Genomic DNA, 16120 nt, shown 5'->3' on the forward strand with positions numbered 1-16120 from the left:
TGTACAAGCAGGATTGGCAGTTCGGATGCAGTACAGTGAAACCTGTACAGACACTTGCTAACTGTCCCAAATAACTTGCATAATAGACACAAACTGTCCCTGGATACCAGACATTCTCAAATAAAAAAGCAGAGCCTTCAACATTCTGTTTACAATATAAAAACACTGGCAGCTGAGTTGGCATTGGGTGGAAAGAAACTTTTTGTGTAACGATTTTTTTTTTCCAGTGTGCCTAGTAGCAGAAAAACCCCTCTGTCTACACAGCTCTACCACAAGGAAGGAGGGGTTCTCTCCAGTTATGGGTGCTGGGTATAAAAGATCTCCATTACACAGGTGTGAATGTCCTTAAAATTGATTGGCTGAGTATAGTGTCAAGGCTTACAGGTGGGTGGGGAGGAAGGTGGGGAGGTGTGTAGAATGGGTGCAGGGGAACAGATATGGAAGAAAAGCTTCCCTTTCACCTGCAGTGAAGTGGGTTTCAGGTTCTTGGAATTTTGCAACAGATGCTGGTGCAAAATTACAAAACAATTCTCAAAAACAGGCACCACAACCTTTATGGTAAACCCCATAACATTTGGGGAAGCCATTTGGCCCACCATCATTTGTTCGAACCTGAAATATCTCCAGAATTTGGCAGCCCCACTCTAACAGTGAGCTACTAACAGATCCATACCACCCCTCTGACACTTCAAAATATTAGCAGCAGCACATTATTGCATGTCAGTTTGGGATTTCCAGGCACTGATCCTCTTCCTAATTTCCCCTGTGTAGGTTTCCAACATATTAGATGTCAAGATCAAGACATCACTCCCTCAATAAAAAATGACTGGGATGCAGTGTACTCAAACTGATCACATCTTTCTGGTGGAGCTCCAGAATTAGAAGTGATCTGGAATGATAGTAAAAATGAGCAATGCTACAGGAGATGCAAGCAACCTCAGAATATTTGGCTTATCTGGTTTACTGTAAATTAACTATTATGAAAATAAGGACATTTACCTGATGCATGTCCCTTACGTGTCAATGTTAGGTGAAAGTTTACAGCTTTCACCTAACATTGTAGAAGGAGGTGGTGGTTGGAAAGAATACACCTTCAAATGGTAAATTTTAAATGGAAGTAGAGGAACAGGATCTGCATAAATCATTTAAAGAGCAGAACAAGTATGTGCCATAAAGGCAAACTGAATACCTACTTTATAAAGCAAGGAGTAATTTTGAACTCGTCAAAGGCCTTGGAGGATTGCTGTTACAGATACAACCTAAATGGAAGGATATAAAAACACAAATGGTGCACTTTGGATTTGAAAATGTTGGAGGAGTTGGGATCACAATTATGAAGATTTGAGAAATTGGGGCTTTGTTAGAGCTGATAAGTATAAGGACTAACTCGGGGTATGAGGTAAAGAGTGATTATTTAACTGAAACAACTTGTACATTAAAAGGACATGAGTTGAATACAAAAATATCCAAAGTATTGTGAAATGGATTGAAATGTAACATCACCAAGAATTAAAGGGAGGTTGGAAAATAAAATGGGCATTCTTCTGCAGAACAAAACTTGTTTTTTTGTTTTGAAATTATAATTGCTTGAAATAGAAGAATATTACAGGAGAGTGGGATTTAAGTGGCTTGTGGGGGTGAAAAACAGTGAAATGGACTCGTCGGATTGTTTCTGTGCTATAACATGCCATAATACTAAATCTCACTTTCTTGGTTTGGATGTTTTGCTATGTGAAAATTGGTTGTAAATCAGTAAGGATTGAGGTGAATGTGACAAAAATATCAATTTTCTGTCTTTTATATAGGTTTGTTTTCATGGTTGTCCCTTGAGGCGCAACTGCAAGTGTTTTAAGGCAGTTGCAGTTCTTTTCATACAATAAAAGCACAAATAACCCACTTGACTTGGGTTGCAATGCCATAGTGAATGGCATACCCATGAAAGGGTATACGTGTAGCTGGATCTGTTTAAGCTGCTTTCGAAAATAGTTGAAATGGTTGGAATTTTGCTGGAAAAAGATAGACTAGCAAACTTTCACTGAAAAGAATTAGATATGAAATTAATGACTCTATAGATGTTTCGAGAGCAACGCTATGTGTACTTGTGCTGGATCTGCTAGAATGATCAAAACTAATCCAACTGTTGCCTCCTCCCCATCCCCACAACCCTGTATCCTGTTTCAAAAAATATCCAATTTTGTTGTAAAAGATGCCATGGTGTGCCTTAACCACTCCCTTCTGCAAAATATTTTGTGCTGCAAGAAATGTGCCTTGCCCTCATGGTAATTTTAAGTTGATACTTGCTATTGACTCCCAAGGCTTGAGGAAATAGGCTTTCCATATTCACTAAAATTTGGCATTTGCAATTTAAAAGAAATAACTTTAGTGTCCTCTGCTTCCGTGGCATCAATAACATTATCTCCTGTCTCCTTTATAATTAAAGAGCCAATCTGGTATCATCCAGGTGAATCTGAAGTGTAATACATTTTTTGCTTTAATGTGCTTTTGAGAATTGCACTTGGTACTATGATCTAACTGTTTTGCACAACTATTGTTGAGTAATGACCTTTTTGCAGTGAATATATTGAGATTATTTACTTCAGTTAAACTAATTTTTAAAAATTTTAAATGTGAAGCTGTACTGCTTTTGCAACTGAAACAAGATCTTATGGAGATGCAAAGTAAATATCAGTGCCTTTAAAAACAGTGCGCAACCAGATTTCCTAATGAATGCTTGCTATTCGCTATCTCTGGCGTACCATAATTAGATCTTCAGGTTGGGATAAATGCTTGAATCTATAGGGAGTTGGAACTTGCAGATGTGTAATCTAAGATTACCTTTAGATTATTTTGGCAGCACTCATGAGTGTAAAGAATAAATAGCTGTGCTGTAGTGATGAGGTCAAGTGTGCCTATTGTATTCATTCACAACGTTTACTGCTGTAAATTAGTCATTAATTTTATTTACAGCCAAAGTTGTATACAGTAAAATCCTGATTGTCGAATCCCAGGGGATCTGCCCACAAGTTCATGTTAAGCGGAGCTTTGATAGATGAGGCCCCCATTCCCACGTGAACTCATCTCTGTTTAACACGATATGCCTGCAAATGTGGTTTATGTCAAAAACAACCATAGCTGTACTCTAGTTTAGCCATACTTTCAGGCTTCGCATGTCCTTTTGCAGGGAGACCTCTCTGCTAAATGATGGCTTGTCTAGCATGCCATGATTTCGGCTCTTGTGTGGTCTAACTCCACTCTGGTCATATGATAAGTTTAGGCAAGTTTGGCAATTCCACAGTTACCATTGTGGCTTGTGGCTTATCATTGGCATCATTCTATGGGATTTGCTATTTTGACAGTGGGATTGGTTAACGACTTCAACATAAACGTCATGTCATCCAAGTTTGACGTGATTTCACTGGTTACTTCAAACTTTTGTAGTTGTTTGCTATGCTTGCACACGCTCTGCATAAACAGGTTGAAGTAATTTTGTCTTGGAATTTATTTTTGTGATGGGGAAATGGAACATCTTCCATCTTAAAAATCTTGACATTGCTGGATCAGATATAGCGCAGTTAGATGCAGAGGCAATGTTTTCCTTTATCAGCTCATTCCTTTATTGATCTATTACCCTCTAAAATTGGCAATTGCTACTAAATTGGAGATTGGCCCATGTCCTAGAGGAATGGGATTAGCGGCTCTTGGAATTAAGTTGAGGCATAGTATGATCAATTTCCTCAACTTGGAAAGTGTCCCATATTAATGTTAGGTGTAAAGTCCATTCTTGGCATAAAATGCATTTCTTGGGCCAATTTGAAATTGAACTGATGATCAGTAGTTTTTTCAACTAAAATTTTCCCTGTTTTCCCCAGTTGCTGCAATTGGATATTGTGCTGGATTATTGATTTGCAGTCAGGTCAATGTTTTAAAAAAAAAAATAGGGTTGGTTAAGTTTAAATGACGATGTTAAAATGAATCTCTTCCAGTTTCACAACACCAGAAAGTGATGGAGTGGTCCCCAGACATGGTTCTGCAGACTGGGGCACTGCAGTAGAAGTTGAAGAAACAAGACAGATTGTTTATCGAGATTTGAAGAGGTTTGTATGCTTCGGCTTTGCAGATTGCATTTTTGTCAGGAATATCAAATACTGCAATCAACTTTATAAAGTGAGGTTCTATGCTTTATTAATCTTTGCTATTGTGAAACCTTGTATGGCAGTTGTGCACTCGCATGTATACAACAGCCAAGAATGTTAAATTATGCATTTTTTATGAAGGGGGGTGTTGTATCTCTCTCTCTCTCTTGCATTCCATTATTGCTTGGAGGGATTCCATTGTTGCTCAATCTGCACTGTTTATACAATGGAGCAGATTCAGCCACAAAAGGTATTGTGGCCTAAAAGAGCTCACCTGACCTTGGTGCAGCTAGTGGCTGGCATTTAAGGAATTTTTGAGATATCTTTTCTCCGATAGTATTGGCATCATTGTTTTCTTTGCCAGTATGCTTCTAGATGTAACCTACAGGAATAAATGGGTGTTTGAAATATTCAATGGAATCTTGTGTGTTTTGTTGAATTCTTGATGAAATTGTCCTTTTCTTTTAAAGGCTATATCTTTTTGGTGAACTTGCACTAATTAATGTTGCTGGGAAGAAGGAGAACAAGTTCTCAAGGAAGCAAATTTTGAGGAAATGTTACATAGATATTGGTTTGTGAGAAATATGCAGCTAAGGGATCTTTGGGTTCTCGTAACTGACTTTTTGGTTAGATTTTGCTTCTTACAGTAATGGAGGCCCCATGGCATGTCCTTGTCCACAGACGCATTTCTTCTCGGATCCTGTATCTTAACATATAAATTTCTTAAATGTTTCATTCGTTTCAAGGATTTCCACAGCCTGAAAGTCCATTATAAAATGCTTCTGCAATAATGGTCTGGCATCCTGGATTGCTATAGTGAGGAAATGCATGATCTGTGTTTTAATCTGGTTCTTGCAATCTTTAGATAAGCGTGGACAAAAGAGCTGAACTCTAGGTGAGTCGAGAGTGACTGCCCTTTACATCAAGGCAGCATTTGTCAGAATGTGGCATCAAGGAACCCTCGCAAAACTGGAGTCAATAGGAATCAGGGAACCACTCTGCTGGTTGAAGTCATAATTAGCACAAAAGAAGGTGGTTGTGGTTGTTGGGATCAATCATCTCAGTTCCAGGACATCACTGCAGGGGTTTGTCAAGGTAGTGTCCTACGTCCAACCATTTTCAGCTGCTTCATCAGTGATCTTCCCTCCATTATAAGATCAGAAGTGGGGATTTTTGCTGATGATTGCACAATGTTCACCATTCGCGACTCCTCAGATACTGAAACAATCCGTGTCCATACGCTGCAAGACTGGGAGCAGTGGCATGTAACGTTTGCCAGGCAGTGACCATCTCCAACGAGAGAGAATCCAACCATCTCCCCTTTGGCACTCATTGGCATTACCATTGCTGAATCCCCCACTATCAATATCCTGGGGGGTTACCATTCACCAGAAACTGAACTGAACTAGGCTAGGAGTCCTGTGGCGAGTAATTCCCCTCCTGACTCCCCAAACACACACTGCCATCTACAAGGCACAAATCAGGAGTGTGATGGAATTCTCTCCACTTGCCTGAATGAGTGCAGCTCCAACAACACTCAAGAAGCTTGACACTATCCAGGGCAAAGCAATCTGCTTGACTGGCACACCATCCACCACCTTCAACATTCACTCCCTGCACCATTGACACACACTGGCAGCAATGTGTACCATCTACAAGAAGCACTGCAGCAACTCACCAAGGATCCTTTGATAGCACCTCCCAAACCAGTGACCTCTACCACCTAGAAGGACAGGGGGAACAGATGCATGGGAATGCCATCACATTCAAGTCCCCCTCCAAGCCCCCAGCATCCTGACTTACATATACATGGACTGACTTTAGTGGCTCAAGAAGGTGGCTCAGTGGCTCACCACTTCTGTAGGGCAATTAGGAACGGGCAATAAATGCTGATCTAGCCAGTGATGTCTGCATCTCATGAATAAATAAAAGTAAGTGCAATTACATAGATTGTATTCCATGTTTCACTAGCTATAGATTGGTCCATTGGTTTTCATAGGAAAAAATGGGAAACTTGTGAAAAGTAACCTAAAATTTTGGAAAAGTCTCACAACTAACTAAGTTTGACTAATCGTTATGATAAGGCAATAGTTGTGCTCATAGGCAATGCAGGGCAAAAACTAATAGTTCACGATTTACAAAATTACTGATCGCAACATCATGAGGTCATGTCCATGGTGGCTCTTTGCAATAATAACTCAGCTAGTTCCATTCTCCTTCATTTTCCCTGTAGCCCTGCAATTTTTTTCCCTTCAGGTGCTTATCCAATTACCTTTTGAAAACCACGATTGAATCTGCTTCAACCACACTCGGTGTATTTTTGATCGTATCCACTTAGTCTGTTTATCTAAAAGAAAAATGCTTTCCTCACATTGTCATTTTTTGTCACTCACCTTAAATTGGTGTCCTCTGGTTCTTGATGTTCCCTCAAAGGGAGTAGTTTCTATCTACTCTGTCTCGATCACTCATGATTTTGAATGCATTATTAAATCTCTCCTCAACCTTCTCTACTGAAAGGAGAACAACACCAGCTTCTCCAGTCTATCCCAGTAATTGAAGTCGCTCAACACTGGAACAGTACTCCTAAATCTTTCCTGCACCCTCTGTAATGTCTTCACAGTCTTCCTAAAGTGTGGTGCCCAGAATTTGACTCTGTCCAGTTGAGGCTGAATCAATGTTTTATAAAAATTCACTATAATTTCCTTGCTTTTGTACTCTATGTCCTATTCATCTGGAAGGATCTGATATGGTTTTTTAGCCACTCAACCTGCTCTGCCACCGTCAACATTTTGCGTACTTATGCCCCAAGTCTCTTTATTCCTTTCCCCTACCTTATTTTGCCCTCATTTGTTCTTCCTACCAAAATGTATCACTTTCACTTCTCTCTGCATTAAGTTTTATCTACCATGTGCCCACCCATTCCAGCAGTCTGTGTCCTCTTGAAACCTTTCAATATCCTCCTCCGTTCAATATTTCCAGGTCCTGTTTTCTTTAAATTTTGAAACTGTGCCCTGTACAAACAAGTCATTACTTTTTGCACCCAGAAAAGCAGTGCATCTCTGGGGAAATCATATTGGCTAGTTGTTTTTTGTCTGGATGAAGGTTAACAATATTCTATTTCCTGTCACTTGGCCAACTTTGTATCTATGCTGCCACTGTGTCCCTTTGTTCCATGGGCTTCAAATTTTTGGGAAAGTTTATGTGCTACTTTACCAACCACCTTTTGGAAGTCTATGTATGCCATTATCAAGTGCATTAACCTAATCAACCCTCCTGCCTCATCAAAAAACTCTAATGCAAGTTAAACATGATTTGCCTTTAACAAATCTATGCTAGTTTTCCTTAATCCATGAGTTACTGTTATTTTTTTCCCCCCAGGTTATTGTTTCTAAAAGTTTATATTTGCATCCTTTTTTGTTTGAACAAGAGTGTACCACCCACCTCTAAGAAAGGAAAATTATGGCCAGTGCCTCTGCAATTTCCACCTTTACTCCCCTCAGCACCCCTTGAATACATCAATTTTGTACAGCCAACCTTTCCAATACCTCCTAACCAGTTTTAGCCCATCCAGTCTTGACTGCCTCCTACCTCCTCTTTCACTATGACTTGGGCAATATCATCATCCTTGGCAAAGACAGATGGAAAGTACTCATTTAGTACCTCCAGCCATACCCTCTGACTCCATGCGTAGATCTCCTTTTGGTCCCTAATCGGCTCCACTCCTCACACTAGCCTTTGCTATTTATATACCGGTTAAAGACTTAGATTCCCTCTTAGGTTAGCTGTGAGGCTCTAGGCTTTGTTTGTCCTTTCTTTTCTCCATCCCTGACCCCAATCCCCTCCACCACTCCACTTTTAGAAATGCACCTCAACTGCATCTGAATTATTTCGTCTTTAAAGGCTGCTCGTTGTTCCATTACAGTTTTGCCTACCAATCATTTGGTTCTGATTTACCTGGGTCAGTTCTTTGTTCATACCACTAAAATTGGCCCTCCTTCAATTGAGTATTGTTACTGTGTTTCTCTTAATCTTTTTCCATAGCTAATCTAAACATTGTACTATGGTCACTTGGCTAAAATGTTTCCCTTCTTTTCCAGAAGCAGATCTAACGTGCCTCCTTCCTCATTGGGCTGAAAACATACTGATGTAGAAATTTTTCCTGAACACGCCTCAGACACACTCTCTGCCTCTCTGTCTGTATGTTATGTCTGTCCAATCTGTTAGGATAATTAAATACTCTCCCCTTCATTGCACCTCTCTAATTTTCCTGAAATTCTGCTGCTCAATGCACTTCTGACTAGTTGGTAGCCTATTAGAATACGCCCAGCAATGTAGTGGTACCTCTATTGTTTTGTAGCTCTAAACAAATAGATTCTGTCCCTGACCCCTCTAGGGCTCTCATGCGCTCTGACTGTAATACTCCCTTTACTCAATACTACCACCCCATGTTTCCTTCCTTCCTTAAGCACTATAAACCTAATTTGGACCTTATTGCATTCCCTCTTACTCCGATACCATCTGATATCTTACTATTTTTTATTCTAGTGCTGTCTCTTATCCTTTTTTTGTGCCTTGTTACTCCTTTCTAATGCTACAACTTTGTTCCCATCCCCTGCTGTTTGAACCCTCCCCAGCAGTTCTGGCAATTCGCCCCACCAGAATGTTGGTTTTGACTCTGTGTTACCTGTCCAAACTTTACATGTCATACTTTTCCCAAGTCCCAATGTCCCTGGAATCTTAATGCCTCACCATGTCTCCAGCCAAGCAATCAGCTGCTGTATCCCTCATTAGTCTAAGTGCCATGTTTTATTTTTATTCTTTCATGGGATGTAGGCCAGCATTTATTGCCATCCCTAGTTGCCCTTGAGAAGATGGTGGTCCGCTGCAGTCCATGTGCTGCAGGTACACCCATGGTGCTGTTAGGGAGGGAGTTCCAGGACTTTGACCCAGTGACAGTGAAGGAACGGTGATATATTTATGAGTCATAATGGTGAATGACTTGGAGGGGAACTTCTAGGTGGCAGTTTTCCCATCTGTAGCCCTTGTCCTTCTTGATGGTAAAAAGCAAAATACTGCGGATGCTGGAAATCTGAAACAAAAACAGAAAATGCTGGAAAACTCAGCAGGTCTGGCAGCATCTGTGGAGAGAGAAACAGAGTTAATTTTTCGATTCTGTATGACCCTTCAGAGCTGAAGAGAAGTGGAAATGTAATAAAATTTATACTGTTTAAGGGAGTGGAGCTGGATAGAAGGCCAGTGATAGGTGGGGACAAAGAAGGGATTGACAAAGATGTCATGAACTAAAGGACAAAGGGAGTGTTAATGGTAGTGGTTAGTGCTAAAAAAGGTGCTGATAATGGCATAAAGATAAGTAAGCAGAATGTGATAATAGCAGAACAAGGGTAGCATTGTGTGAAAGAACAACATGGAACAAGTAACAGATGGCCCGGTGGGGGGGGAGGGGGTGGTGGTGGGGAAAAAGTGGATAGAAAATGGATAGCAGCGGGGAATAAAACCACAGACAAATGAATAAAAGTAAGTGGATAAAAGATAAAAAATAAAAATTTGATGTAGAAAAAAGGGTATGAGGATGGAGGAGAGAGTTCATGGCCTGAAGTTGTTGAACTCAATGTTAAGTCCAGAACGCTGCAAAGTGCCTAATCGGAAGATGAGGTGCTGTTCTTCCAGTTTGCATCGGGCTTCACTAGAACATTGCAGCAGGCCAAGGATGGACATGTGGGTATGAGAACAGGATGGTGTGTTGAAATGGCAAGCAACCGAAAGGTCTGGGTCATGCTTGCGGACAGACTGGAGGTGTTCTGCAAAGCAGTCATCCAATTTGCGTTTGGTCTTCCCGATGTAGAGGAGACCACATTGGGAGCAGCGGATGCAGTAGACCAAATTGAAGGAGGTGCAAGTGAAGCACTGCTTCACCTGAAAGCAGTATTTGAGCCCTTGGATGGAGAGGAGGGAGGAGGTAAAGGGACAGGTGTTGCACCTTCTGTGATTGCATGGGAAGGGGATGAGGTGTTGGGGTGATGGAGGAGTGGGCCAGGGTGTCCTGGAGGGAACGGTCCCTACAGAATGCTGACAGGTGGGGTGAGGGGAAGATGTGTTTGGTGGTGGCATCATGCTGAAGTTGGCAGAAATGGTGGAGGATGATCCTTTCGAATGCAAAGCCTGATGGGGTGAAAAGTGAGGACAAGGGGGACCCTATCATGGTTCAGGGAGGGAGGGGAAGGGAAGGTGTGAGGGCAGAGGTGCAGGAGATGGGTCGGACCCAGCTGAGGGCCCTGTCAATCACAGTTGGGGGGGAAACTTCAGTTAAGGAAGAAAGAAGACATGTCAGAAGTGCCGTTTTGGAAAGTGGCATCATCGGGACAGAGGTGAAAGAACTGAGAGAATGGGATGGTGTCCTTATAGGAAGCAGAGTGTGAGGAGCTGTAGTCGAGGTAGCTGTGGGAGTTGGTGGGCTTATAATGAATATTGATAGACAGCATCACCGGAAATGGAGACAGAGGTGAAGGAAGGGAAGGGAAGTGTTGGAGATGGACCATGTGAAGGTGATAGACGGGTGGAAATTGGAAGCAAAATTGATCATTTTTTCCAGGTCCAAACGAGAGCGTGAAGCAGCACCAAAACAATCATCAATGTACTGAAAGAGCTGTGGGAGGAGGCCTGAGTAGGACTGGAAAACCAAGTCCCCTCCCCCCCCAACTGTGGTTGAAAGGTCCCTCAGCTCCCTTGCCTCTTCCCTCCCTCCCTCCCTCCCTCCCTCCCTCCCTCCCTCCCTCATGACATGGTCCCGTTTGTCCTCACTTTTCACCCCATCAGCCTTCACATTCAAAGGATCATCCTCTGCCTATTCCGCCAACTTCAGCATGATGCCACCACCAAACAGATCTTATACCTACCCCCGCACTCTATAGGGACCGTTCCCTCTGGGAAACCATGGTACCCTCATCCTCTTCCCACAGCACCTTCCATTGCAATTGCAGAAGGTGCAACACCTGCCCCTTTATCTCCTTCCTCCTCACCGTCCAAGGGCCCAAACACTCCTTTCAGGTGAAGCAGCGTTTCACTTGCACCTCCTTCAATTGCCCTTGAACTGTGTGACTTGCTGGCAGTTTGCTAGTGCCCTATTTCAGAGGGCAGTTAAGTGTCACCACATTGCTGTGGGTCTGGAGTCACATGTAGGCCAGACCAGGTAAGGATGGCAGATTTCCTTCCCTAAAGGGCATTAGTGAGCCAGATGGGTTTTTAACAATCAATGATAGCAATGGTGACCATGAAACTGAGACTAGCTTTCCATTGCAGATGCGTTAATTAATTGAATTTAAATTCCATCAGCTGTGGTAGGATTTGAACTCAGGGCCCCAGAGAAATAACCTGGATCTCTTGATAACAAGTCCAGTGACATTACCGCTACACCATCTCCTCTCCAGAGTAGTACTTCTGTTTAAAATCCTCCAAGTTTTCACACTCAAATTTTTTTTCTTTCAGATACAAAAGACGACTTTTGCTAAATGACTTTAACGAACATGAAAAGGATTACTCTTCTGAAAGGTATAGCTAAAGTGTTTATATAAATCATGAATAAGTGTTCGCTAACAGAGTACTGCACAGTTAACCTCTGCATTTTGCAAAGCCTTTCCTTTATATAGTCAAACAATTACATCAGATTATTCCAAAGGTCTTCATGAGAATGTGTGATGGTGGGAAGAGATGAGGATGGAGAGTTTGAGACTGATTTGGGTAGTCATCAACTATTCTGGTTCTTTTTTGGCACAGATCCCTCACTTTACCTCGTCGTAATCTCTGACTGCAGGCAAGACTGGTGGACATCTGGGACCACCCAGCTGGGGCAGAGGGCTTACAGGGTAGCTTGATAACTTTTCTTTGGTTTTTACCATTTCTCCTGCAATGCAGTTGGGGTTGGGATTTATACACTAAGGATTTATATCTGTTCATTCGTACAATGTTGTGCTGTGGCACTTGCAAATGGTGGATACTTTATTCTGGTGGGAGCTTGAATCTGCAACAGTCCCTCATAGCATATTGTAGCATATTGATGTACTAAAGAATGTGTAGTTTGTGTCTAATTCTTTCCTCATCCCTAAACTAGGAAGTTTCTGAGGATTAGAGAAATCTTTTAAGCATCTAATTATTAAATTTCAGTTCGAGTGGCTCCAGAGAATCATTAGCACCCTCAGAACTTGAAACTGATGAAGTGGTATTGATGAGAAGACAGAAGCAGATCAACTATGGAAAGAATACCATTGCATATGATCGATTCATTCAGGAAGTTCCCAAGTAAGACCACGATACATTTTATTCTTGCCCTGATACCCTTGGGGCTTTTTGCCAGGTTTATTGTGGGGATGATTGTCTATATTGGATAACATGACATTCGTCATACTTGAAAGCAGAAAATATTTTTGGCTTTGTGCATGAAAGCTTTTTACTTTCAGGAGGTGGCTGGGTTACGCTCTGACTGAGATCACCAAGCAAACAAATCTGTCTGTCCTTGTATCCTGAAGAATATTGTCCTTGCTCAAGTTATAATTTGTTATAACTGATTCAGTGCAAAATATGGTACTTGATATTTGGATAATATTCCCCACTCTTCCCCTTCCTTTTAGTTTATTTATGAGATGACATGTGTTAGGAACGAGAGAGTTTTGAGTAATTTATATTTGTATTTGTGGGTGTTAGGAACAAGATACAGCTTAAGTTTAACTTTTTATTTGTGTTAAGAAATACCTGGGTATGGTTTCATTTTACAGGTTCTGTGTAATGGAGCCAAGAGGCCTAAGCCCTCTTTGTATTTTTGCATTTTTCATGAAGTTTTACAAATCTTGAAGTGAAGAGCTGTTACCAATGCTTAGGGAAGCTGGAATATTGCCAGGGTCCATAACCTTTGCAGAATCCATCTTATGCAGTTGAAGGCACAATGGTTAAACAAGGGAGTAGTGAGGGAGAGAATCCATGAGGTTCCAATCCAAAGAATAGAGTTTGGAGAGGGGTTGTATACCTGAAAAGCCTGCAGATGCAGAGGATGTTATGACCACGTGAGGAAGGGTAAAAAATGACACACTCATTCCCCGCCTTCAGGTCTGACCGTAACAGAGCGCTTCTGAATTTAGAGGATGTGCTTTGCCAATGCTGCAGGAGTCCCACTATCTACGTTTTCAGATTGCGAAGAATTAGTCAAGACGGGTTTTCTTGGGTTAAACCAAGATGATTAGTTTATTGAAACTATTTCCTGAATTAAAAAATAAGACTAAGTAGATTGCAACCACCAGTCATATGTCATACACACTCGACTGGGCCCCCACACGCCAGTACAGATGACAGAACAAGAGGATAGACTTGAGACTTTTTTTTTACAGCTTGTGTAGAAATAAAACAAGGAATATACAGTTAACTTCTTTGGCTGGTCTCGAATGCACATTGCGGCCTGTGTATGGATAATCTTTTCAGGATGATTACTTCGCAAATCAGAGAGAGTTTTTTAAAAATTCCTTGTAACAATGAATACAGCCCTGCTGGTAGGCAATAGTGGGTAAGCAGAACTGATGCAAATTCAGGTATTGATTGACCTGCCTCCATTTTGGATGAGCTGAAGTTTAAAGCACAGAGGATGGGAGATCAGCCAGCATGGATTGGAATAGTCAAGATTGGAGGTGATAAAATACAAAATGATTTTCAGTGTTAATAGCTGCGATGGGAGGGTACACAGTTAATTCCCGCCCCATTTCTCCACAGGTTGTAACAATAGATTAAATGTTTAATTTACCCACAAAACTGGCCAATTATTTATCTTTTGATACTGTTATTCCCAGCATAAAAAGACTCTAGCCAGGCTTCTTTCAGTAAACATTTTTAAAAAATTATAAAACAAACTTCCTTTTTAAAACAAGTTATAAAACTGGTTAACATGCAAGTTGTAGTTTAGAAATGCAACTATTTTTCCCCCTTTTTTTTGGGAAAAAAAGATATTTGAAACCCCGTACACAGGACAAAACAAACACAGTACCCTGCAGAGGCTGGAAGATGGGAACATTTCATTAGTAGGATAAAATTTGAAGAGATCTCAACGCTGTTGATCTAACAACATGTTGGTCATAATAGGCCTGGATGTTCTTTCAGACGGGTTTGTTGGTGAAACTATCCTTGACTCTTTCTTATCACAACTTTGCAGACTTTCAAAAAAAGTGATTTACTCTGATGAGATATTTCTGAGGAAGGTTTAACACGAAGCTGGGGCAGAGAAGAGGGAAAGAGTCTTTTCCTTGCAGCTTGCTTCTAAGGCACCCACACACTGAGTTTTAAAGACTAAGATGTTCAAAGAATACTTCCCTTAGGCCAGGTGTCTTTAACCAATCAGCAAGAGTCTAGCCTGGCAGCAGCAGTTCTTTGTTACCTTTGGTATACAAAGTATCTCTTACCACTGTAGGTGCTCCCTGCTGAACATCTATCTTCAGCGTGGTTTATTGGTTTCATACGCACATCCTGAATTAATATTGCAAACTTGTTTAAAAACTCAAAATTTTGGACATTCCTTCAGATTTTTCCAAAAACTGGTTCCCCACATCAGCAACAGATGGACTGATTTGGGTGATGTTAGAATCATAGCATAGTTATAGTACAGAAGGAGGCAATTTGGTCTGTTGTGAGATGTAATTCAGCAGCTTCTGTGATGGAGAGAATATGAGGTAGAAACTATGTTGGAATTAAACCCGACACTGTGGCCAGAGAAGAGGAAATCTGTGGCAAGGGTACAGAGTTTTTAGTGAGAGCTGAAGATGATGGGCTTCAGTCTTGGGCCAAATATGTTACTAATGGAAATTTCTCTTCGTCCAAGACAGCATGTTGAGCAAGTAGTCTTGACTGCACGTAGTGCAAGGGTTGAGAGAGGTGATGTAGCTGGGTATGTCCTCAGCAAGCATATGAAATGAAGTTTTCTGCCAAGGGGCAGCATTTAAGTAAGCAAGAGGGTCAAGGACTTAACCCACAATTTTCCGATATGACGAGATTGCTACTAAATATGTGGAGCTGGGCAAAAGGATGTAAAATTGCTTCTGTGTATAAACAGTTTGAAGTTAACTAGTGTACTATTTATTGAGTACCATGAACAATTTACAAAGCGTTGTTCTGCTTGGTTGTTTGACTCTGATTAATTTCAGCTGGATAGGTGCAGAACATGTTATTGATACCGGATGATATACTTTAAAGCAAATTAACTCTGTGCACACATGCATTGAATTCTTTCTTTCAGACATCTTCGGAAGCCAGGCGTTCATCCAAGGACTCCAAACAAGTTCAAGAAGTTTAGTCGTAGATCCTGGGACCAGCAGATTAGATTGTGGAGAATTGCGCTGCATGCTTGGGATCCACCAGCAGAAGAAGGAAGTGATTTACAGGCAGTGTATGTTCAAATTAACTGGGTTATCAGTGTGATGAGAGTGGAAAACAATTGGGGTGAGGGTACAGTTAAATTGTGCGGTTCTGAGTTGAATTCCAGTTAGTGTGGATGGTATGAATTATTTTGTGTGAAATAAGGAATAAAATTTTATCTCCGTAGTTGTCTGCCTTTTGTTAGAATGGTGATTGAGCATTAAAGGAATGTTCCACTCCAGTTCTGTACTACCAAATGACTTAGTTCAACTAGTTCTAAACAAATACTTCGATAACAAAAAAACTTCGAGACTTGCTATGTTTTTCAGCACGGAGTTTGATTTTGATATGGAAACAGAATCTGTGAACAGCTCAAGTGGAAGTCGAACAAGTCTCCATGATGAGAGAGGATGCACTCCCAGCAACACACGTGCACCATCTCCTCAGGTATACAACTTGAACTTTAAAAATATGGATTATATAATAATGAACAGTTCATTTCCCAGGTATATACAATTGAAAAAGCTCTCTGGCAAGTATGGAATAGATTAATTCCTCTTCTGTAAGCTGTAAGTGGAATGATTGAT

At 41.1% G+C, this 16120-nt stretch overlaps 1 protein-coding gene across 1 annotated transcript in view; it reads left to right on the plus strand.

The window, feature by feature from the left end:
• Window positions 1-16120, plus strand: part of slbp (stem-loop histone mRNA binding protein) — a 28421-nt gene that overhangs the window by 10496 nt on the left and 1805 nt on the right. Inside the window, exons 3-7 of the mRNA XM_078553431.1 lie at window positions 3984-4094; window positions 11637-11699; window positions 12312-12446; window positions 15415-15564; window positions 15863-15980. Coding sequence (XP_078409557.1) covers window positions 3984-4094; window positions 11637-11699; window positions 12312-12446; window positions 15415-15564; window positions 15863-15980 — 577 coding nt within the window. The remainder of the gene's footprint in view (window positions 1-3983; window positions 4095-11636; window positions 11700-12311; window positions 12447-15414; window positions 15565-15862; window positions 15981-16120) is intronic.

This window comes from Cetorhinus maximus, chromosome 1 (genome assembly GCF_964194155.1).
Source record: "Cetorhinus maximus chromosome 1, sCetMax3.hap1.1, whole genome shotgun sequence".
In the NCBI taxonomy this organism is placed as follows: domain Eukaryota; kingdom Metazoa; phylum Chordata; class Chondrichthyes; order Lamniformes; family Cetorhinidae; genus Cetorhinus; species Cetorhinus maximus.